At 46.1% G+C, this 24,647-nt stretch overlaps 1 protein-coding gene across 3 annotated transcripts in view; it reads left to right on the plus strand.

The window, feature by feature from the left end:
* The window catches only part of LOC139393253 (uncharacterized), a 65,919-nt gene that overhangs the window by 32,263 nt on the left and 9,009 nt on the right, over positions 1-24,647 (plus strand). Inside the window, exons 5-13 of one of the 3 annotated variants that reach the window (XM_071141729.1) lie at positions 3,018-3,176; positions 5,461-5,679; positions 6,916-7,016; positions 7,903-8,011; positions 8,996-9,058; positions 12,256-12,495; positions 19,984-20,054; positions 21,165-21,275; positions 21,363-21,460. In XM_071141729.1, the coding sequence (XP_070997830.1) occupies positions 3,018-3,176; positions 5,461-5,679; positions 6,916-7,016; positions 7,903-8,011; positions 8,996-9,058; positions 12,256-12,495; positions 19,984-20,054; positions 21,165-21,275; positions 21,363-21,460 (1,171 nt within the window). The remainder of the gene's footprint in view (positions 1-3,017; positions 3,177-5,460; positions 5,680-6,915; positions 7,017-7,902; positions 8,012-8,995; positions 9,059-12,255; positions 12,496-19,983; positions 20,055-21,164; positions 21,276-21,362; positions 21,461-24,647) is intronic. The other 2 variants (XM_071141730.1, XM_071141728.1) reach the window with 2 other exon arrangements.

A 24,647-nucleotide genomic window follows, 5' to 3' on the forward strand; every position in this document is an offset into this window, starting at 1 on the left:
CAAGACAGGAATGTCAGTGTTCTGCCATGGCCAGTGAAGAGCCCAGCACATCTGGGACCTGTTGGATCGGAGGGTGATGGCTAGGGCCATTCCCCCTAGAAATGTCCAGGAACTTGCAGGTGCCTTGGTGGAAGAGTGGGGTAACATCTCACAGCAAGAACTGGGAAATCTGGTGCAGTTCATGAGGAGGACATGCACTTCAGTACTTAATGCAGCTGGTGACCACACTGTTACTTTGATTTTGACCCCCCCTTTGTTTAGGGACACATTATTCCATTTATGTTAGTCACGTCTGTGGAACTTGTTTATGTCTCAGTTGTTGAATCTTGTTATGTTCATACAAATATTTACACGTTAAGTTTTCTGAAAATGAACACAGTTGACAATGAGAGGACGTTTCTTTTTTTGCTGAGTTTATATTCAATATGCAAGCAATATATAAGATGAAGTTTGTTATTTTTTCCATATTAAAATATTGATGCTAAGCCTCCCGGGTGGCGCAGTGGTTAAGGGCGCTGTACTGCAGCGCCAGCTGTGCCATCAGAGTCCTGGGTTCGCGCCCAGGCTCTGTCGTAACCGGCTGCGACCGGCAGGTCTGTGGGGCGACGCACAATTGGCCTAGCGTCGCCCGGGTTAGGGAGGGCTTGGTCGGTAGGGGTGTCCTTGTCTCATCGCGCACCAGCGACTCCTGTGGCGGGCTGGGCGCAGTGTACGCTAGCCAAGGTGGCCAGGTGCACGGTGTTTCCTCCGGCGCATTGGTGCGGCTGGCTTCCGGGTTGGATGTGTGCTGTGTTAAAGAAGCAGCGGCTTGGTTGGTTGTGTATCGGAGGACGCATGACTTTTTTTTTGTAGCGATGAGACAGTTGTAGCGATGAGACAAGATAGTAGCTACTACAACAATTGGATACTACGAAATTGGGGAGAAAAAGGGGTAAAATTAAAAAAAAATATTAAATATTGACGCTATAATGTATGTGAGAACACAATAGAAATTTTTCTCAATTTGCTCAATTTCATTCCCATAGTTGGGGATGTCAATGTCTTGGGCAGAGTGTTATACAGGCTAATGATCCCTCTCATGTGTGTGTGTGTGCAGTGTGTGGGTGTATTTGGTGTGCAGGAACCCCTCACCCCTCTGCAGTCCTTTTCAGATGGGGTCCTCTCTTTGTGTGCTCCCCTCAGCTCCCTTTCAGGTCCCCACGCCAGGGCCCAACAATCAGAGGGTGACCCCAAGGCGACCCCTCATTGAGCATCATCTCCAGAGTGTAACTGTCCTTGACAATGGAGCGGGACGCTGGCCTATTGTGGTGCCCTGGCCTGGCCTCTCCACCACCCAGACCCAGGACACCACCCAGCCTTTCAGCCCCACGGTGTGGCCAGAGTGGGGGGACAGGGGGGGTACATGTGGGACACAGAGGAACCTTGTCTTGGCTGACTCCTTCCTGCCCTGCCTGGCCTTGCCCCTACGCCCCCCTATCCACCAACACCACAGTCCCGACTCCGTAGCACTCCTCAGAATGACGGCTGACTTGACAGCAGCAATATGCTTTAAAGTGCCAAGTCAAGTCCCTCCATTGTCTCTCTGAGTAGAGAGCCGAGGCACTGGAATGCACAATGGTGTGTGTGTGTGTGTGTGTGTGTGTGTGTGTGTGTGTGTGTGTGTGTGTGTGTGTGTGTGTGTGTGTGTGTGTGTGTGTGTGTGTGTGTGTGTGTGTGTGTGTGTGTGTGTGTGTGTGTGTCTGTGTGTGTGTGTGTGTGTGCGTGCCGTCAGACGTAAAGGAGCTGAGTTTGTGTGTTCTTTATTTGCGTGTGTATATATTATGTGTGTCTGCTATCTGTTTTACATGTCCATACGAAAGAAGAAGAGCTCATTCTCTAAGGCTGTCATCGTGACAGAAACCCCCAGCACACCATTTTCAGTTACCGTTACAAAAAAAGGCAAATAAAACAGGTGTGTTTTGGCTGTTTTGAGAAGAGTCAAGTAATGAGTGATTTAAGGGCGGACGTTTGGCCTGTCCTGTGAGTGAGGTATGTGGTAATGAGGGCTTAGAGGGAGAGCATTGCTCCTGTGTGTTTAGTACCATCTCCCGTAGCCCCAGGGTCTGACTGGCTCTGTGTAGGCTGACACAGACTCCACCTGGGGGGGTATCCTCTCCCGTGGAGGTCCTGGTTTGGTGGTGGGGGTGGAGGGTTGATGACACTGGCTCAGGGCAAGAAGGAGTGGGAGTTTGTTGGGTGTCTGGGTGAAGTGTGTGTTTGTTGTGTGTGCATGGGTATGATACCGAGCCGTCTCTGTGAAGCCTAGAGGGGACAGGCAGTCAGGCACTACTTGAGTTACAACCAGGTGTTGGAACCAGTTCAGGGAGCAGCGAAAACCCATTTTTCTTTTAGAGGAATGGAAACAGAACCGGGAAAGAAAGTGATCTCTAGTGTTGCAGAACAGAACCGTTACTTTTAAATCTTGAACCAGTTAATAATGTAATAATGTACATTTTTGATCACATTTTTTCCCCCTAATGTCTAATATGTATTGTAATTCTGTAATTCAGTGAAGTCATGATGCTAGTAATAGCATAAACATATTCCAATTCACATCATGTCATGATGCTCAGCACTTCAAGCCAAGCCCCCTCCACGTCCACCCCTCTCTCTTGCTCTCTCCCCACCCGTGAAATTTCAGTCACATCTCTCGCCTGCACTTATTTGTTCTCAAACATGTAAACAACTAGCTTACACGTTCTAAAGCAAGCTGCTCTACCCACGTTTCTTGGTGGACTAAATGAAAGAACGATGTTGATTTCACAGGGTAAAAAAAGAACAAAAATGAACTTTTTGGGGGTTCGAACCGGTTCAGAACTTTATTATGCTGGTCGGCACACTGTAAATAAATAAACAGGGGTTCTGCTCGGAACGGATCCTCTATTTCTAACCCAATACTCCATTTCTATTGCATCATGTAACACAGTACAGTAGTATGTTCTCTATGTGATATGCCCAACCTGCTTGTGCTGTTTCAGGTGGCAGTGACACAGTGTCCTCCTGGTCCCGCTGTTCTCAGGTCAGCTCTAGCCAGTCCCATGTGTTTGATGAACTGGAGGCCATCGCCCCGCGGACCGGCTCCTGTCTGTCCCTAGACCAGCCACTCAGCCCAGCAGACTGCAGCCCACCTGGTACAGGTCCTGTACACCCACATTATGTCCAGCAGATCGTATAAAATACCACTGATGTCACACCTGTCAAGGGTCTACACAAAGATTACATCAGAAACGTGCTCTATATTTATGTCAAACATGTGCTCCTCTGACTGTAGACACTTGGAAAAGAAGAGCTTTGTTGTATGCCGTTGGCTTTTTACTTTGTATCAAAGTTGGTGAATTAACCGTTTATTTTTTTGGGAGCAAGTGAATGCTTAACCAGCTACTTGTGGAATGTACCTGATGTTTAGAGTTGTTTCTACCTGGGCAGTCCATGGTTTTACAATTAATTTGCATTATTTAGACAGTTATGTCAATGCAAAGGTCACGGCACCTGATTGTGTTTTTCCTATTTGTTGTTGTTGTGGCCATATTTGTCTGAACACCATTAATGAGACATGCTCTCCTTTCTCAGCCTCTCTAATGTAATGGCCTGGGGTGTGACGGTGATGTGTGTATCTCAGCGCTCTGTTGTGGAACAGTGTGTCACGTCTTTGTGTGTGTACAGTAAATGCGTGTGTGTCTGTGTGTGTGTCTCCTGAGGTTGGTCAGTTCAGTGAGCTGTGAAGTGGAACATTACCCAACGCAGACAGTGATTTTCTCACTCACTGAGGACTTCCCCAAGCTTCTCTCATCCCCTCTAATCCCTGACAAGGTGTTTAGGATGTTTAACCTGCTCGCTTGACCTGAACCTCCGTCTGACCTCCATGACCTTTGCCCTGAGGGTGTGGTGGGATCATGTCAGTGGTGTAACATCTTCCTCAATTGACAAATATAGACATCTATTATCAGTATAGAGCCTGGAAAGCAAATACATGTAAAACTGTCTTAAACTGACTGACCTCTTAAACTTTGCTACTGACTCACAGGCATCTAAGTGTGTATGTCCACTCTCCACTCTCCGTCTGGGTGGCAGTATAGCTAGTTAACACTTTAATCACTGGGTTAGACCCTTGTTATCTGTAACAGTGTGTCTTTACAATAGGTTGCATTGTCATGGCTAATGAGGGGGTTAACTCCCAGCCTAACTGAAAGTGTGTCATCACAATGTGTTTCACCACGGGACTTCCTTCACCACAACTCCTTAATCAATCAGACAGCCAGTTCTTTTTTCCTCACCTGAAGGGGTTTACCTGACAAACAGAAACACACCCAGAGACACACGCAACACATTGTAGAGGCAGGCGCATTCCCTATGATAGGGGTAGGCAACCTTGGTCCTAGAGGTCCACAGGCACGTCATGTTTTTGATTTAACTGACCTGGAAGACCAGGTGTGTTGAATGTAGGGAATCACTGAACTGAGGAATTAGCTGGATTGGTCAGGTGTGGTGCCTAGTTGGAACGTCATCCTGCAGTACCTGCATCACTCCAGGAACAGGGTTGTCTTCCCCTGATCTAGGCAGAATTCATTTCAAGTCGCTCAAAGTCTCTAAAAGTTAGTTGCTCAAAGGACATACTGTAAAAAAAAGCTGTACTGTACTTAACAACTAGAAAACTATCCAGATGTGATACTTTTTAAGCGCTATAAAACACAATGCATTCCACTATGGCTGTGAGATGGTGGGACTGAGATTGCATTGAGAGGAGAAGCAGGGTTGACTTGCAGCGGAGCGTGATATGAGGCAGCTCCAGCCCAGCAGCTGTGTGAAATCCCCTCCCAGGGAACAGCAGCTCCACACCCTGCTCTCTGCCTGGACGGCGTGGGCCGAGTATTTGCATGGGCAGGGAGCCCACACTGTTACTGATCCCCTTTTAATTGGCCGTGACAGAGAACTTTGGAGCCTAGGACTGGGGGGGTGGAGCTGGAGGGTTGTCAGTCATATTTACACACACACCTCACTGATCCATACAGCAGGACTATTTCCTCTACCTCTAATCTGGTTCAGAGAGGCTATCTCTGGCCTATCCCTGGTTATCCAGGGGTCCCTGTGGTCCCTGTGATAACCCCCTGCACACAGGTAATCAGAGAAGGTGGTCACTCTGTTCCTGACTAATGTATTGTTTGTTGAGTCCCTTTGTAGCTCAGTTGGTAGAGCATGTCTCTTACAACACCAGGGTTGTGGGTTCGCATCCCACAGGGGATCAGCATGAAAATGTATGTACGTGCTCTGGATAAGAGTGTCTGCAAAATGTCAAGAAAGACATGGACTGACTAATGCCATGGACTCCATTAGTCCATTTTTAATGCTTTAGTTCTGATGTGTTGGATCTGCTGTTTCACATAATGCTTCAGTTGTCCTGTATACTGTATGCCACCTCTGCAGAGATGTCCCCAGGCCTGGCTGCTCTGACAGTGGGCTGTGACTCAGGGGACCTGGGCTCCCTGTCCCGTGTGCAGCTCCTGCTCCTGGACCGGTCGGACCCTGTGGAGCCCCACTGGCTCGCTGGTCAGGACATGTACTCCCCAACAGAAGACGGAACAACAGGCCACACAGCGGCGCTCCGAGCCAGAAGATCTCTTAGTCCAACGCTGTATACTACAGGTATCCCTGATTTACAACTCAACACCCAACCCAGTCTGTGATTTATTTGCGTGTCAGTGAATGTGACTGGACTGACACATGTATTTTATATACACACTGTGTTTGAGACATTGTCTCAATAAGATTAGATGAAAACTCACTCCTTCGACAGTTTCTGTAACATCAGTTACAATGAGCCAGGCTATGACCTTTGATAGAAACAGAAAAACCGTTGATTTCACAACAGGGAAAATCCAGACAGGGGAGTATTCTGTAGAATAGGCTGGACAGGGGAATACCAAGCAGCGTTATGGGTGTGTGCCTGCCGTTCGTTGGCCGGCCTTGAGAGTAATGTCTTTACAGTGTGAACTGCCTCTCATCTGCTCCCAGGCATGCTGCTGCAGGCTCTTAACTGAAAGGCCATAAAGATATAGAGGCTCATTTCTGGCTTTGGCAGAGCATTTTTATTGGGATATGATATGCCATATTAATAAAGATCAAACCGCTTTGCATTTTCCATTAACCTGGAGACCTCAGCCCAGACACACAAAAGTATCTCGTTTAACAATGGCACAATCTGGATGTGATTGTGTCTGTGCGGCACGCGCATATCACTCTGGGTGATGCAAGAAATGGCATAGAAAGTTGACCAAACGTCCCGTAAATTGGTGAAAGGAACACAAGTGGTCGATGAGCAAACTATTGGAAATAAGCACATCATATTGTAGTTTTATAGGCAAACAAAAGATGTATAACTAACTTGTTTTCCATGATATTGACAATACTATTGCTCAGTGTGATGATTCTCCTCTGAATTGGCAATGGCCTTGAATACAGTCATTGAATCAAACTAAATCCTCTTCACTCGGTGACGTATCACTGTGGCCTGCCTGGAGATGTAGACACTGCAGGGAGCTAGTCTGTCTGTCTGTCCTCCTAGGTGTGTCTCCAGAACAATGTTTTCCGATTCTGTGTTTGCACCTGGCATGCTTCTGCGAGACAGGTGCTCCTCAATGTTTTTTTCCCCCCTCTTTTTATATCAGCATTTGCAGAGAGATTAGGAACCATACTTTTGACTAATACATGGCATTACTCATATCGGTGCATGCACTCAAACACAAAGGAAAACACACGCGCAAGCGTGTACATCGGGCACGTTGGCACGCGCACACAAGATCTATCTAGTGTGTGTCTTCAAATTGATGTGTGTGTGCGTGCCTGCATGGATGTGTGTGTGTGTGTGTGTGTTGTTGTCAGGCGTCCTGCAGCCCCTCACAGCTGGCAGCTGTGGAGATGGCAGTGTGTCTGAGAGGTGTGTCGCCACAGGCAAAGTCCAGGGACAGGGTGAGCACACAATGGTGAGTGTCTGTAGGCCCTCCCCTAAACTACCCCTCACAACAACCCCCCCCCCCCCCCCCTTGTGGCTTTCATCCGTCTCCTTAAATGACTATTGTACATTGTTGTTTAAACACAGACTATACAAACACACAGACACTGACTGAGACAAAGACCTCTATTTACAGTATAAACTTGAACTGGCGTGAATTTGTAACTGCCATCCCGGATCAAGCAGCCAAATTGTTGTTGATAATTGAAACACACTATAACAACAGTGAGAGAAGCGTGCAGTGCAGCAGGTGTGTAGTTAATCAGTCACAGGCCACCGGAGGGTGACTGTACCACTGAAAGAGCAGACAGCCTATTTACACCACGTTCCACTCAGCCCACTGCTCTATCCAAAGGGGGGACCACTCACTCACACTTAGATGTGGCTCTATACAGGGGGGACTCTTTTGGAGGATGCGCCGCTGGTGGGATGGATCAGACAGGGTCAGGGGTGAGGGGTCAGGGGGTAAACGCAGCGCTGCGAGTGCCGGGGTGCAGTGGAATGGATGCAGGTGCTCCACGCGGTCGACTATTCATCTCCTCTTTATGATGGAGAAGAGAGCTTCCTCTGCTCTCTGAAAGGCTCAATGTGTCTTATAAGCCCCCTGTGATTATGTCTAACCACAATGAAGGGTTCTGAGTACCCGGGGCATGATTCACGTTAGGCTATTTGCATACTGGACCACTACTACACCACAGGTTTAGAGTCTAGTGTGCTGGTACGGGATTGGCACGCATTATGTGGTTATAGTGTTTTTTTTTTTGTAATAGTCATGCCTGATTGGTCAATGTGGTTTGAACACAGGTCAGAATGAATAATGTGATCGTCGTGTTGCGGTTTTATGCTTGTGTTTTCAGCAGTCCCACACCAAGGATGGTTCTAGGTCACCATCGTCATGGATCAGTGATTCCAGTCCATCAGGCACCATATCCGGGTCCACCAGTTCCCAATGCGAGTCCTGCTGTGGTACTGCATCGTATAACTCTTATCACATCCACACTTAAGGAACATGATCTCTTAACAACCTTATTGATTTGATTTCCTAATCGTTGTACTTCAGCTTGCTCTGCATATTATGCATTCAACCCTTCTCTCTGAAACGAAGCATACAGCTCAGGAAACCCTTAACAGCTATCTTTAATCAGTCAATACCTATAAGAGGCTGTCCTTAACATGAGTGTTTGGTCTCTGTAAAAGCCCCCTCTGTCCATACTAGAGCGGGTCTTATTCAAAGCCATTGTGTTCTTACTGTCACCGCTGTGTTTGTCCGTGTTTCTCTGCGTCCGGTACATTTAAGCCTGATAATCCTCCGTAGAGCCGGCTGGCGAGCAGAGTGGTCCTCTCCTGTGTGGCCGTTTTGTGTACACTGATGAATAATGGGTTCAAAGGCAGAGCAAGTACTGTAGGACCAGAAACACAGAGAAAACAGGCTTCACAGGAAGGGAAGAGAAAGGAAGGATCAATTGGGTTTACCCCCTTCACATTTTCTCTCTCTTCGGTGAAGCAGAGACACTCTTTTTGAGCTAAAACTTTCTCCCCATTCAATTTCTCCTTTTCACTCTTCCCTCTCATCACTTTCTCCTTCGTCCTTTTTGTTCTTCCTCCACCTCAATTTCACCACACCTGTGATCATGCCATGTGTTTTAACGCTGAGTGACTCTCCTGTATCAGTCATTGTGTTATGTTGGCCCTAAAGGCCCGTAGCTCGCCGTGTTGCGGCTCAGTGACAGTACCATTATAAACCCAGTGGTCGTACCTGTGATTCAACGGCCGTGCATGAAGGCCACCGTACTTAGCCATTAACTATGACCAAGGGCACAGTAACATGTAACATGTCCTCTTGGCTCCACTGCTTGTTGTCTGATGTCAGGACACCATGACTGGTGGGTTACACTCACTGGTCAGATACCAGGAGCTGTGTCACATGACTACATCTATGTTAACTTACAGATGGGGAGGAGTCCGAGGGAAGTGACCAAACCAGCCAGGCCCTTACCACCTTAAATGACAGGGGTGAGTGACATTTTAGTGAGATGTCTTAATGTGGGATAGTAAAGTTTTCCCACTGTATTATTACCTCTATTTTACACGCCTGCAATGGAACGCTCATAATGCTCATTGGACATAAGACAGTCGTTTGTTGTGGTGGAGACCTAAACATCCCGAAACCCCAAAACACGGTCTTATTTACTGCAGCTCTGCGAGAACAAACTTGTCACATAAAAAATAAGATGTCATCCCAGGTATCCTTGGTGATGGTCTGTGTGTTCTTGCACAATGACCTCTGGGAGTCCAAAGACATGGTCATAGCCCAGGAGAGGGTCATGGGGAGGGCGCTGAGGGGTCAGCCCCGGGTTCAGCGAGCCTTTGAGATGTGCCCAGTGTGTGGGATGGCTTTGTGTGGCCATAGGTTAGGTGAGATTGGGTTTCCAAGCGGAGGAACGGCACAGTTATAACTCTCAATAGAGCTCCCTAAGTAGTCCATAGAATGAAACTGTTAGGACTCAATGTGACACTATGGGGACAGCATTGTAGGGTGACAGCATGGCGTTCCAGTATGAATTTACGAATCCAAAAAGGATTTTGACCTAAAAGTATGTATCCAAAAGAATATACGACAAATGTGAAATACAGACCCTGTTGTATCAGTTATTTGTTATAACAGGTTTATAGCTTTATATTGTGGCTTGTTCCAAATAATGTCCACCTGTGCATGAACCAATAGGCAGAATACAGGCCAATGTCACTTAGGCCAATGACTTACCCAGTCAGAAATCATGCAATAAGAGAAGTCAGTAAGCTATGTGGTCTGTCCCCAGTGAGCACTCTGATAAGGTCTTTGTCCCTCTCTATGTCATAATTAATTCATAGGTACAAATGCATGACTGTTTCAATTCTGCCCGGTCACTCCTGTGTTTACCCCAGAGTTTAGCATTCAGCTGTAACTGAAGACGTTAGCGCCCTAAGTGAATATCGTTATGAGCCAGGGCCACAAAAAGGACTAATCTGGACTGACCCTGGTAGATTGTTCCGGAAGGCTTCGGGGAGCCACTAGCTGGACAGATTAGGGCCGGTGAAAGAGAAGGGAAAGACACTGGAGTAGAGATTAGTCGTGTTCCTCCACCCCCCCAGAGGACCACACACTGACAATGTAGCTGTGTCACCATTGTCTCTAAACCACTGTCACTGTGGGCTCAGAGGCCATTGTCTCCTCCAAAATCCACCATCATTTTCTCTCCCTCCTTGCCCTTTTTCAAACCTGGATTCATCCAGGCCCTTTGATTGGCACTTGTCAGCGGCTGATAGAGAGGATGACGTGTTGGAAAACGAACCGGCCGATAAAGGAGACCTGAAAAGGCCAATCCCTCCCCATGAATAATAATCTGGACGGATTGGCCTTTTTCCTCCGCCCCTCCCTTTATTCCAGCCTTTCTCCTGGACAGATAGAGGAGTCGAGGCTCTGGGTGGCATCGGTGAATGGCACTGATTGTTTCACTGACGCTCATCCTTTTCTCAAACACACAAAGAACAAGATACAAGTCCAACCTTCCTGCCTCTTCCTGGTGGACTGGATGTTGGGGTGTTTCTGTGTGGAGGAGCAGTCGATGTGTGTATTTTTGTGTTCAGGGGCAGAGCTGGCCAGAGGGGGGGTGGTGTGTGATTTTCTTTTTGTCTTCGGTGGCCTTTTGAGATCAGGGAGGGGATTTGACTTGGCTACACACAGCCAAATCCAGCTATCTGCCACGATTCAGATGGCTCTGTTGGTATGGTAACCTGGTCTGTGTGTTTTAGATGGTTTCTAAGCAGGCCACTGTCTTGTTTCCAGCTTGAACTGACCAGCAATCACTCCCCAGCATTCACGGATTAGGCCATGTTAGAATAGGAGCTTTCAGAAAGGAAGGTACCAAATTATTCATGAAGCTTTTACTTTGTATCAAGCATGTCTCAGAGTTGCTATGTTTAAAATGACCAGTCTAGTTGGTCTTGTCCAATAATGAACATAAATATATTATGAAATGTGTTCATCTAAGATGTTAAAGCGCTGGCACAAATGCATCATTTCAGATAGCAATTGAACTAACATTTTGTCACCGTTCCTTCTAATTTCATGGTGCATAGGCATGCATTCTATACAGTATGATATCATTTGTATTATCCATCTCCTTGGTCCCTCCAATTTCGTTTAAATAAATAATCTAAACATGATTGATGTTGCACACAAATAAAATGTTGTATCGGTGGACAGTATTTTACTACCCAAAAGCCTTTGTTATTGAGAATGGTGCTCGACACAGAAACTGAAGTAGAGATGTGATTGTGTTCACTGTGGTGGAAGACGGATTGCCAAATGAGACATGACTATATCCATCTGAGCTGATATGATATATGATGACAGCCTGTGACGTTTTTGATGAAAGATAGATTTGAACCCTATTATCACTCTGTTGGTCAAGCTTTCTCCTGATCGTAATGTCTAACTAACACTATCCTAATGCTGAAATGCCTGAAACTCATTTGTTTTATGTGGTAACACCAGTAACACTTGTGGTAAAGAATGACTACAATAGTTTTAAAAAAAAGAAGGAACTTGTAATCACAATCCAAGCCTCGATGTACCTTGAGTCTTCATTGATGGCACTCGTTGTCCCTGCACTTCCAGGCCTTGAAGTGCATTATTCTGACATTTCATTGGCAGATAATGGGACTCCTAATTGGTGGCCAGTGCCAAATCGACTGAGTGGTTAAGTTTCCCGAAGGGAGTGTCCCTCTTTCAGTTAGGATGTGTAAAGAACAGAGGAGTGGAGATGTGATGTGACTGGGATGTTTAGGGAGGACAAAGAGGTGAACGTGTGTTTGTGAGGGGGGGGGGGGGGGGGGGGGGAGTGGTTGCAAAGTGATTTCTTAAGTAGCAAGATATAAGTACACAAATGCAGAACACCTAGCATGTTGACTTTCAAAGTGCTTTGTGGAACTCTACTAGGCACACAACAGTAATATTAAACTAAGTGGGTCAGCATCATGAAAATACAATAACCAGTGAATGAGTACCACAAACAAGAAGGTACCAAACCATAACCATAAACAGTGTTAGTTCTCATAGATCTGCTTATGGGGATATGAATGCAATATGATGACCTCTCAGACTCAGATGGGCTTTGAAATCTGCCCAATGCCATGAGATTATTCTCCATCTCTGTGTCCCCATCCAGGCCCCAGCCCAGACCAGGGGGTTCCAGTAAAGGAGGAGCCTGGTTGCCCTGATCGGGGGGAGCGAGGCTGGGCTTCCACAGGGGCCAGGAGAAGGCCCGGGAGGCTGGAGCGCAGGATGAGGGAGAAGGAGCGAAAAAGGGAGGAGAGAAAGACAAAGGTGCTAAACATCTACTCCAGACTCCAGGACAGTGGGCCCCTCCAGCCCAGCCACAACAGGGGCCGCTCCAGGTTTGAGGACTGTGAGTGTATCAGTGTATCCATCCACCCTCACACATTTAAAACCCCAAACTGCCAACCGACACACATTGATCTGCCCACTGCCTCTTACCATAAGGGAGCATGTTAGCAAAACACAAACGCATCTACGCTCAACACTGCGGCCTCTCAACTTTTTAAAATAATTTTTCTCCCCAACACAATATTTCTTTAGTCCAGAGCACAGCAGTTGATTTCACCATTTCCATTAGCTGCTTTGTAAACAGGAGTTTACCCTGAAATTCTTCAGTTTCTCCCAAATGTCCAATTTCTGTCATGCCACCCATTGTCACTGCACCGAGCCTGGCAATTCCCACAATGAGCCTGTACACCTCGGGTCAAGGTTAAGGGGGTGGGGCCTCCAGACTGGTCCCTAGGTCAGGGTTTCTCCTGTGTGCACAGCCACTTGTCTGATTGGACAGGTCTGTTCACCCAGTAATAAACCGAGAGGAAGAACCCTGCAGCTGTCCTTCCACACAACAAAAGGAAGGTTTTTACCAATGATGAGCTTTTGTGTTTGTGTGTGGTGGGGAGAGGGAACTGTTTCTCTTTCATAAGTGTGTATTGGCTTCAACTATTTCTCAGATCTCAGCTCATTTGATATTTTTAGCAGTCGTGTTCAAGCATCATGTTTATGTCTGCTGGTGTTACTTTCTGTTTGTCTTTGTGGGTTTGTGTGACAATGAGTGTCAGTATGTGTGTGTTTGCACGTGTGTGCGGGCTGCTGCCCCTCGCTCAGACACGTGGAAACGTGTCCCCTCATTAGGGGCTGAAAGGCACTAATTGGCCTTAATTGGCACCCTCTCGTCTGGCACTGACCACTGGCCAAAGCACTCCCAGAGAGACGCCTCTCAACGCACCCCTCCCTCGTTCCATTCTTCCTCTATGCACTTTTCTCCCACTTTCTTCTTTTACTTCCCCATTCATCCATCCATCCTTCCTTCCTTCCATCCATCCATCCATCCATCCATCCATCCATCCATCCATCCATCCATCCATACCCCTAGACATTCACTTTCTCTAGTGCCTCTGTTTGTGCCACACTCCCTGTTTCCCAGCAAAAGTACATATCTGTGTTATCACAGTAGTAGAGACACCGTAGATTGTATACAGTAAGTATAAGCAATAGCGGAGTGATGATTGTTTTCATACAGATAAGAGCGGGGTCAGGTCTGAACCTCACTGTTTTCCTAGTAGGCTAGGAACATACAATGCCTGTGTTGACTGAGTGCATGATTGTTTTGGATAGATACGCAAGAGGAATGACTGTAAGTGCATGCAGGGAGACTGGTGTCCACTCGGAGCTCCATTGTGTGCTGTTGTCCCATGGAGTGCTGCTCAGTAGCTGTACCTGTGCTGCTGGCAACAGTGACTCACTCTACCAGGGTCTCTGATGAATGTCAGTGTTGATGGGGAACACCTGGCGGCCCTGTGACTGCACCGCCTCAGCCCCGCCCCCCGGACGCCACTCAGCCTCCCGTGTATTAGCGTTCTATTCAGTTAGGTGGGGAATCCACTGCAGTCATTTGCTCGGTTGTTTTCACCGCAATGAATAGCTTCTCAATTAATGAGCAAGGGAGACCAATCACTTAGAAAAGAGGGTGTGTGTGTATGTGTGTGTGTGTCTGCACGCATGCGCCTGTGTCTGTGTGTATATGTATGTATCTGTGTATGTGTGTCGGTGTGTGTGTGTGTGCCCGTGCGCTAGGGTACAGTGCCTTTATGTAACGGCTGTTTGCTCAGCCTTTGATCTAGAATACCTCTGTGTATTTACCATTACCGCCAAATGACTGGACAAACAAACAGCCAGCCTATTGATGAGCATCAGCGTGGAATATGCACGTTAGCTGCCGCTGTTTTCAAAGAGTGCAGAGAAGGAGAGAGGCAGAGAGCGGCAAAGTGAATCTGTCAAAGAGTCTATTATATGGTGTCTGAACAGAGAGGGCCCTCCACAATGGCTTTATTAATGGCATAATGTCAAGGAGAGGCTGGGCAATAATAACACAGAATTTGGCTTTGTCAGCTTATCAGTACAGATCAGTTATAACAGATGACTAGAGGCTTTGAGGACTTATCTTTGTGGATCTGTGTGTGTGTGTGTGTGTGTGTGTGTGTGTGTGTGTGTGTGTGTGTGTGTGTGTGTGTGTGTGTGTGTGTGTGTGTGTGTGTGTGTGTGTGTGTGTGTGTGTGTGTGTGTGTGTGTGTGTGTGTGTGTGTGCGCGAGCTGTGGTTTGTGGTGAGGTGGGTGGCGTGCTGCCAGGGTCGGGAGTGTGGCGCTGCGTGTGTCTTTGTTTGTTTTCCCCCTCATCCTTTTGGGGAAAGTGAAGGGGCGGAGCCACGGGTCCATGGAGCAATAATGAGGCCTGTTGCCAAATTCTGCCCCCCCCCCTGAATTCACCATGCTCAAAGGGACTGGAGCACACTGCCAAATTCTCGTCCGACTCAAAAGAGATGTTGAATAATATTTGGACGCGTTATTAAAGAATCACGAAAAGTTGATGAACTATCCTGTGGTTCTAAGTTTCTTTCATGGAAAACGATAACATCATGTAATCGTCATTGATGAATTGGTTAGTCTGGCCATGAATCCTTAGCTACTGCTGTTACAAGACTAGAGGAAATGTACAGTATGTTTAAGTAATGTCCGACCCCCTGTCTAACAGTTGCGTGTGGATATGGACATTGTCTTAGATACACACTCTCTGTGAATGAGTTTCAACATTGAGTGGAGCTCAGGAATTAAAGGACGGATTATCTCCTCCTGCACCTCCTACTGGCCTACTGAAGCTCTCAACTTCCTGCTTGTATAATGCTGTTACTGTAACATTTAGTCTTCATATAAACCTCATTGGTCGCTCCATTGTGTAATTAATACACTTAAATATACTCTAGAATCATATCATGGAACAATCTAGACCAGTTTGATTGAATTAATGTCAGTGACTGGATGATTTTATCATCATCATACAACATGTCAAGCTACTCAAACTATACTGAAGCTTTGATTTATTTTAAGAATGTAGGACTAGCACTCATGTCATGTTTTGACGCTCTTAAAGAGCTTAAAACCCAACGTATGTTTTGACGCACTTAAAGAGCTTAAAACCCAACGTATCCCCAAATGTTCCCACATAGTCTGCCTGTTGTGTTACCGTCACAGTGGACATCGTTTGAGTCTAGCCAACGGCATGGGAAATCCATGCTCATTACATGAATGTAATTACTCTAAATACAGGTTTTTAATCAGACACTGTGCGGGTTAGGTTGGGCTCTGACGTTCTCCCGCTGGAAAAACGGGGTCATTTCTCCTCTAGCACTGAATGTGACCTTTGTTTGGGGAATTATGGATACTTTATACATGTGATGATGAGCAGAAACAAAGGTCTGGGATTAAGTGGGGAAGAGAGGGAGCGAAATAAACAAGAGGACAACACGTGATATGACACAATAGAACCACAGTCCCGACCCTGTTTACATATTTCCTGACTATAATGTACGATATTGAGAGTTTGTTGTTGCAGTCATTCAGTTATTCCGACTTAACCTAGATTTCGATCAGAAATAATGGTTATATGCAAACTACTTTCTCACTTTGAATGAGGATCGTTTTGTTCAGGTTGTGACTCTGTGAGAAAGTATTAATCAGGCGTTCATGAATGCCTGCACGGCGTCAGATCAGCAATCAGGCCGTTTGTCTTCTGTCAGCTGGAGACATTGACAGTGATGTCCAAGTGTGTGTTAAATGAGATGTGACTGGTGGCTTTTCGCCGCCTGCGGACCAACGGTGGACGTCTTTGTGGTGACTGAAGAACTGAACAAAAAGAAGCAAAACAAACGGCAGTAAAAGTGAACCTCCTTGCTCATCATCATCATCACGGCGCCATTGTTCCTCCCTCAATCGCTACTGAATCGCCTCACTCTCATTACAGATTACAGGTTTAGTGGAGTGACTCTCCCCTTTCTCTCGCCTTTCTGTGCCACGGTCCTTCTCTTGATTAACATTTTCTGCTAGGCTTCACACCAAAGGCACAACCTGTGTGCTTTAAAGGCCATCTGAAAAAAAAAGTCATCATGCGCTGGAGTGGAATCAGATAAGGCTATCTGGCAGGAGGTTTTAGTGCCTGGGCTTTGTCCCGCTCCTCCACCCGCCTTCGCTTCCTCCCTCAATCTCTCACTCCACTGCACCTTTTGTCCGGCTGATTTCCCGACGGAGTGGCCTCCTCAGTCGCAGACCCCCTGATCTCCCTCCAGCATGGACTGCTGTGTGTGTGTGTGTGTGTGTGTGTGTGTGTGTGTGTGTGTGTGCGTGTGTGTGTATATATATATATAAAAGTGAGTGCCTGTGGGCACACATCAGGCCTGAGAGGTGCAATTCAGAGGCCCAGGAAAGAGAAGCAGGCCTGGGATAGAGAAAGAGAGCGAGTGTGGTAGAATAGAGTCCCCATTAGGGGGACTGGAGCACTACCTACCAGGGACAGGACTGATGGGACCTGCCTCAGCCCGCCATCATGCTAAAGAGAGGAGACAGGGGATCCATTTACTCTGTTACAGAAGCTTTCAATTCACTTCATTGGATTGATCAGTGCACTGATCCAGGCAGTGGTGTGTGTGTGTGTCTATTGAAGAGGGTTAGATTGGGGTCTGGGGGCTAGCTAATACCCATCCCAGACACTGCTCGGGGACCAAACGTGTGACTCGTGGGTCTCAGCGAAAGCCCCTTCTCGTCACAGATATTTGCAAACAGATGTACACAGCTCCTCCGCAGGTTTTGATCAATCAAGCTTCAACAAGTCAAGTTGACTGGATGCGAATGTAACAATTTGCATGTGAAAGGCGGAGGCTGCGGAAGGCCTGGTTTTGATTAGGCCTAAGCAGATAAATGGCAGATTGAAACGGCCCCCTGCAACCGGGGAGCAACCCAGAGGTCCAGGGGTTTAAGTCAGACTGATATAAACTCTGTTTCTGCTACTTTCTTCTGCTAACCAATGAATAGATCCATTATTCAGTGGACTCTTTCTCATCTCTACTGAATTGAAGTGGAAGCAGCTTAAAGAGCTCTCCCCTTCTCTCCGCTTCTCTTCTCTCCCCTTTCTCCTTTCTGCTGCTTTCTCTTCTCCTCCTCCAGATTTGCTTTCTGAAATTGACGTGGATGTGTGATTAGCCATTAAAGCAAACGAGCTGTAGTCCCTTCAGTTGCTATCTGAAATGTTGACCCCTGTAGACTTTTGGCATCCTCAACATCCGTATATATACAGTTGAAGTCAGAAGTTTACATACACCTTAGCCAAAAACATTTAAATTCAGTTTTTTCACATATCCTGACATTTAATCCTTGTAAAACTTCCCTGTCTTAGGTCAGTTAGGATCACCACTTTATTTTAAGAACGTGAAATGTCAGAAAAATAGTAGAGATAATGATTTATTTCAGCTTTTATTTCTTTCATCACATTCCCAGTGAGTCAGAAGTTTACATACACTCAATTAGTATTTGGTAACATTGCCTTTAAATTGTTTAACTTGGGTCAAACGTTTCAGGTAGCCTTCCACAAGCTTCCCACAATAAGTTGGGTGAATTTTGGCCCATTCCTCCTGACAGAGGTGGTGTAACTGAATCAGGTTTATAGGCTTCCTTGCTCGCGTACGCTTTGTCAGTTCTGCCTACACATTTTCTATAGGATTGAGGTCAGGGCTTTGTGATGGCCACTCCAATACCTTGACTTTGTTATCCTTAAGCCATTTTGCCACAACTTTGGAAGTATGCTTGGGGTCATTGTCCATTTGGAAGACCCATTTGCAACCAAGCTTTAACTTCCTGACTGATGTCTTGATATGTTGCTTCAATATAACCACATTATTGTCCTTCCTCATGAAGCCATCTATTTTGTGAAGTGCACCAGTCCCTCCTGCAGAAAAGCATCCCCACAACATGATGCTGCCACCCCCGTGCTTCACGGTTGGGATGGTGTTCTTCGGGCTTGCAAGCCTACCCCTTTTTCCTCCAAACATAACGATGGTCATTATAGCCAAACTTTTCTATTCTTGTTTCATCAGTCCAGACGACATTTCTCCAAAAAGTACGATCTTTGTCCCCATGTGCAGTTGCAAACCGTAGTCGGTTTTGGAGCAGTGGCTTCTTCCTTGCTGAGCGGCCTTTCAGGTTATGTCGATATAGGACTCATTTTACTGTGGATATCGATACTTTTATACCTGTTTCCTCCAGCATCTTCACAAGGTCCTTTGCTGTTGTTCTGGGATTGATTTGCACTTTTCGCACCAAAGTAAATGAATCTCTAGGAGACAAAACGCGTCTCCTTCCTGAGCGGTGTGACGGCTGTGTGGTCCCATGGTGTTTATACTTGCGTACTATTGTTTGTACAGATGAACGTGGTACCTTCAGGCATTTGGAAATTGCACCCAAGGATGAACCAGACTTGTGTAAATCTACACAAGGTCTTGACTGATTTCTTTCGATTTTCCCATGATGTCAAGCAAAGAGGCACTGAGTTTGAAGGTAGGCCTTGAAATACATCCACAGGTACACCTCCAATTGACTCAAATTATGTCAATTAGCCTATCAGAAGCTTCTAAAGCCATGACATGATTTTCTGGAATTTTCCAAGCTGTTTAAAGGCACAGTCAATTTAGTGTATGTAAACTTCTGTCCCACTGGAATTGTGATACAGTGAAACAATCTGTCTTTAAACAATTGTTGGAAAAATTACTTGTGTCAGGCACAAAGTAGATGTCCTAACCGACTTGCCAAAATTATAGTTTGTTAACAAGAAATTTGTGGAGTGGTTGAAAAACTAGTTTTAATGACTCCAACCTAAGTGTATGTAAACTTCGGACATCAACTGTACATCATTTCTAAAACGTGTTCAAATCCTTTTACTTGTATTAAACGTTTCCCCTAAAGTGGGTTATGATGCCTGTTTCTCTTAGTCAATCAATACATTGACCTCAGCTGATCCCAGGTCTGTAAAAACTCCTCTCTCTCTACACACACGAAGACCCCAGCAGCCAAGTGCCACAGGAGGCCCCTGAGTGTGCTGCCTGCCCGGCTGGGAACACCAGTGAACACACTGGTCCTTATTGCCCCCCACCACCACCATCAGAGGGATGCTGCTGGCCTTCCCATTGATAAAGACCAGACTCTCACACACGCACAGACACATACACCTACACACTCCTGAATCCTGGCATACTGTATATCTAGATATTATTAGAAAACGTTCAAAAATCTCACAGATGTCTTGTGATCAGTATGAAATAAGATATAAACGCAGTTTGAGATAACATTAAGTTTATATTTCATTTTGGTGATGTGTGAGGATTTGTAAGCAGTTGATTTGAATTGAACACTATAGCAGAGGGTTGTGTGTGGCTTCTCATCCCGCTAGAGAGCCTGTTAAACACAGAGGTTTGTATTTACTCTCTTCTTCCCTCTTCTCCTCTTCCTTTCTTTCTTGCAGTCGACTTCTTGGCAAAGTATTGCATTTTCAGCCAGGAGAAGCTGGCAGAATACAAAAGGGCTTTTGAAGCGGTAAGTGAAAGGGGATTTAAACCCTCTCTGTTCACACTATGCCTCAGATACACTCCCTCTTTCTTCCTTGTTTTCCGTCTCTCTCTTTCTCTAGTTCTTACTCTCTCTCTCTCCTTTTCACTCTTCCTGTCTCTCTCTTTCTCTAGTTCTTACTCTCTCTCTCTCTCTCTCTCCATTTCACTATTCCTGTCTCTCTCTTTCTCTAGTTCTTACTCTCTCTCTCTCCTTTTCACTCTTCCTGTCTCTCTCTTTCTCTAGTTCTTACTCTCTCTCTCTCTCTCTCTCCATTTCACTATTCCTGTCTCTCTCTTTCTCTAGTTCTTACTCTCTCTCTCCATTTCACTATTCCTGTCTCTCTCTTTCTCTAGTTCTTACTCTCTCTCTCTCCATTTCACTATTCCTGCCTCCCTCTTTCTCTAGTTCTTACTCTCTCTCTCTCCATTTCACTATTCCTGCCTCCCTCTTTCTCTAGTTCTTACTCTCTCTCTCTCTCCATTTCACTATTCCTGCCTCCCTCTTTCTCTAGTTCTTACTCTCTCTCTCCATTTCACTATTCCTGTCGCTCTCTTTCTCTAGTTCTTACTCTCTCTCTCTCTCCATTTCACTATTCCTGTCTCTCTCTTTCTCTAGTTCTTACTCTCTCTCTCTCTCCATTTCACTATTCCTGTCTCTCTCTTTCGCTAGTTCTTACTCTCTCTCTCTCCATTTCACTATTCCTGTCTCTCTCTTTCTCTAGTTCTTACTCTCTCTCTCTCTCCATTTCACTATTCCTGTCTCTCTCTTTCTCTAGTTCTTACTCTCTCTCTCTCCATTTCACTATTCCTGTCTCTCTCTTTCTCTAGTTCTTACTCTCTCTCTCTCTCCATTTCACTATTCCTGCCTCCCTATTTCTCTAGTTCTTACTCTCTCTCTCCATTTCACTATTCCTGCCTCCCTCTTTCTCTAGTTCTTACTCTCTCTCTCTCTCTCCATTTCACGATTCCTGTCTCTCTCTTTCGCTAGTTCTTACTCTCTCTCTCCATTTCACTATTCCTGTCTCTACTGTTTCTAACTTTTCTTATATGATGATGTTGTTGTTGTTGATGATAATATTGATGATGATCCCTTCAGGTTGACAGCGATGCTGATGGTTACATTTCCTGCCTGCAAGTGCTGCTGGCACTAAAGAAGATCATCCCTCCAGAGCTGCTAACTGATGAAGAAGAGATATATGTCTACAGGGTAAATGCAATACACACACACACACACACACACACACACACACACACACCTTCCGCATCACTTTGACCATGATGGTTTTTCTCTCAGATCCTGGAGATGGTGGATTTCAGGGTGACAGATGGACTTACAGACCTGAGGCTCTTTGCTGTGATTGCGAGCCTGGCGCAGAAAATAGCTACCATGGAGTGAGTAGTCCAAGTCACTAATCCAACTCCCTTTTCACGATGAAGTCGGAAGAGGTGTCACTGACCACCCCACCATAAATAAGAATAATAGTGTGTATGTAGGCATCGGTATGTCTGTCTACTGTGTAGGCATCGGTATGTCTGTCCACTGTGTGTGCATCGGTATGTCTGTCCACTGTGTATGTGTCAGTATGTCTGTCCACTGTGTATGGGTCAGTATGTCTGTCCACTGTGTATGCGTCAGTATGTCTGTCCACTGTGTATGCGTCAGTATGTCGGTCCACTGTGTATGTGTCAGTATGTCTGTCCACTGTGTATGTGTCAGTATGTCTGTCCACTGTGTATGTGTCAGTATGTCTGTCCACTGTGTATGCGTCAGTATGTCTGTCCACTGTGTATGCGTCAGTATGTCTGTCCACTGTGTAGGCGTCAGTATGTCGGTCCACTGTGTATGCGTCAGTATATCTGTCTACTGTGTATGCGTCAGTATGTCTGTCTACTGTGTATGCGTCAGTATGTCTGTCTACTGTGTATGCGTCAGTATGTCGGTCCACTGTGTATGTCTGTCCACTGTGTATGTGTCAGTATGTCGGTCCACTGTGTATGTGTCAGTATGTCTGTCTACTGTGTATGTGTCAGTTTGTCTGTCTACTGTGTATGTGTCAGTATGTCTGTCCACTGTGTATGTGTCAGTATGTCGGTCCACTGTTTATGCGTCAGTATGTCGGTCCACTGTGTATGTGTCAGTATGTCTGTCTACTGTGTATGTGTCAGTATGTCTGTCTACTGTGTATGTGTCAGTATGTCTGTCCACTGTGTATGTGTCAGTATGTCTGTCCACTGTGTATGTGTCAGTATGTCGGTCCACTGTGTATGTCTGTCTACTGTGTATGTGTCAGTATGTCGGTCCACTGTTTATGCGTCAGTATGTCGGTCCACTGTGTATGTCTGTCTACTGTGTATGTGTCAGTATGTCTGTCCACTGTGTATGTGTCAGTATGTCTGTCCACTGTGTATGTGTCAGTATGTCGGTCCACTGTGTATGTCTGTCTACTGTGTATGTGTCAGTATGTCGGTCCACTGTTTATGCGTCAGTATGTCGGTCCACTGTGTATGCGTCAGTATGTCTGTCCACTGTTTATGCGTCAGTATGTCTGTCCACTGTGTATGTCGGTCCACTGTGTATGCGTCAGTATGTCTGTCCACTGTGTATGTTGGTCCACTGTGTATGTCTGTCCACTGTGTATGCGTCAGTATGTCTGTCCACTGTGTATGCGTCAGTATGTCTGTCCACTGTGTATGTCTGTCCACTGTGTATGCGTCAGTATGTCGGTCCACTGTTTATGCGTCAGTATGTCTGTCCACTGTGTATGCGTCAGTATGTCGGTCCACTGTTTATGCGTCCGTATGTCGGTCCACTGTTTATGCGTCAGTATGTCTGTCCACTGTGTATGTCTGTCCACTGTGTATGCGTCAGTATGTCTGTCCACTGTTTATGCGTCAGTATGTCGGTCCACTGTGTATGCGTCAGTATGTCGGTCCACTGTTTATGCGTCAGTATGTCGGTCCACTGTTTATGCGTCAGTATGTCTGTCCACTGTGTATGCGTCAGTATGTCTGTCCACTGTGTATGTCTGTCCACTGTGTATGCGTCAGTATGTCGGTCCACTGTGTATGTCTGTCCACTGTGTATGCGTCAGTATGTCTGTCCACTGTGTATGTCTGTCCACTGTGTATGTCGGTCCACTGTGTATGCGTCAGTATGTCTGTCCACTGTGTATGTGTCAGTATGTCTGTCCACTGTGTATGTGTCAGTATGTCTGTCCACTGTGTATGTGTCAGTATGTCTGTCCACTGTGTATGCGTCAGTATGTCTGTCCACTGTGTATGCGTCAGTATGTCTGTCCACTGTGTAGGCGTCAGTATGTCGGTCCACTGTGTATGCGTCAGTATATCTGTCTACTGTGTATGCGTCAGTATGTCTGTCTACTGTGTATGCGTCAGTATGTCTGTCTACTGTGTATGCGTCAGTATGTCGGTCCACTGTGTATGTCTGTCCACTGTGTATGTGTCAGTATGTCGGTCCACTGTGTATGTGTCAGTATGTCTGTCTACTGTGTATGTGTCAGTTTGTCTGTCTACTGTGTATGTGTCAGTATGTCTGTCCACTGTGTATGTGTCAGTATGTCGGTCCACTGTTTATGCGTCAGTATGTCGGTCCACTGTGTATGTGTCAGTATGTCTGTCTACTGTGTATGTGTCAGTATGTCTGTCTACTGTGTATGTGTCAGTATGTCTGTCCACTGTGTATGTGTCAGTATGTCTGTCCACTGTGTATGTGTCAGTATGTCGGTCCACTGTGTATGTCTGTCTACTGTGTATGTGTCAGTATGTCGGTCCACTGTTTATGCGTCAGTATGTCGGTCCACTGTGTATGCGTCAGTATGTCTGTCCACTGTTTATGCGTCAGTATGTCTGTCCACTGTGTATGTCGGTCCACTGTGTATGCGTCAGTATGTCTGTCCACTGTGTATGTTGGTCCACTGTGTATGTCTGTCCACTGTGTATGCGTCAGTATGTCTGTCCACTGTGTATGCGTCAGTATGTCTGTCCACTGTGTATGTCTGTCCACTGTGTATGCGTCAGTATGTCGGTCCACTGTTTATGCGTCAGTATGTCTGTCCACTGTGTATGCGTCAGTATGTCGGTCCACTGTTTATGCGTCCGTATGTCGGTCCACTGTTTATGCGTCAGTATGTCGGTCCACTGTTTATGCGTCAGTATGTCGATCCACTGTTTATGCGTCAGTATGTCGGTCCACTGTGTATGCGTCAGTATGTCGGTCCACTGTTTATGCGTCAGTATGTCTGTCCACTGTGTATGCGTCAGTATGTCTGTCCACTGTGTATGTCTGTCCACTGTGTATGCGTCAGTATGTCGGTCCACTGTTTATGCGTCAGTATGTCGGTCCACTGTTTATGTGTCAGTATGTCGGTCCACTGTGTATGCGTCAGTATGTGTCAGTATGTCGGTCCACTGTTTATGCGTCAGTATGTCGGTCCACTGTGTATGCGTCAGTATGTCTGTCCACTGTGTATGTCTGTCCACTGTGTATGCGTCAGTATGTCGGTCCACTGTTTATGCGTCAGTATGTCTGTCCACTGTGTATGCGTCAGTATGTCGGTCC

The sequence above is a fragment of the Oncorhynchus clarkii genome, chromosome 33, assembly GCF_045791955.1.
Source record: "Oncorhynchus clarkii lewisi isolate Uvic-CL-2024 chromosome 33, UVic_Ocla_1.0, whole genome shotgun sequence".
NCBI lineage: Eukaryota > Metazoa > Chordata > Actinopteri > Salmoniformes > Salmonidae > Oncorhynchus > Oncorhynchus clarkii.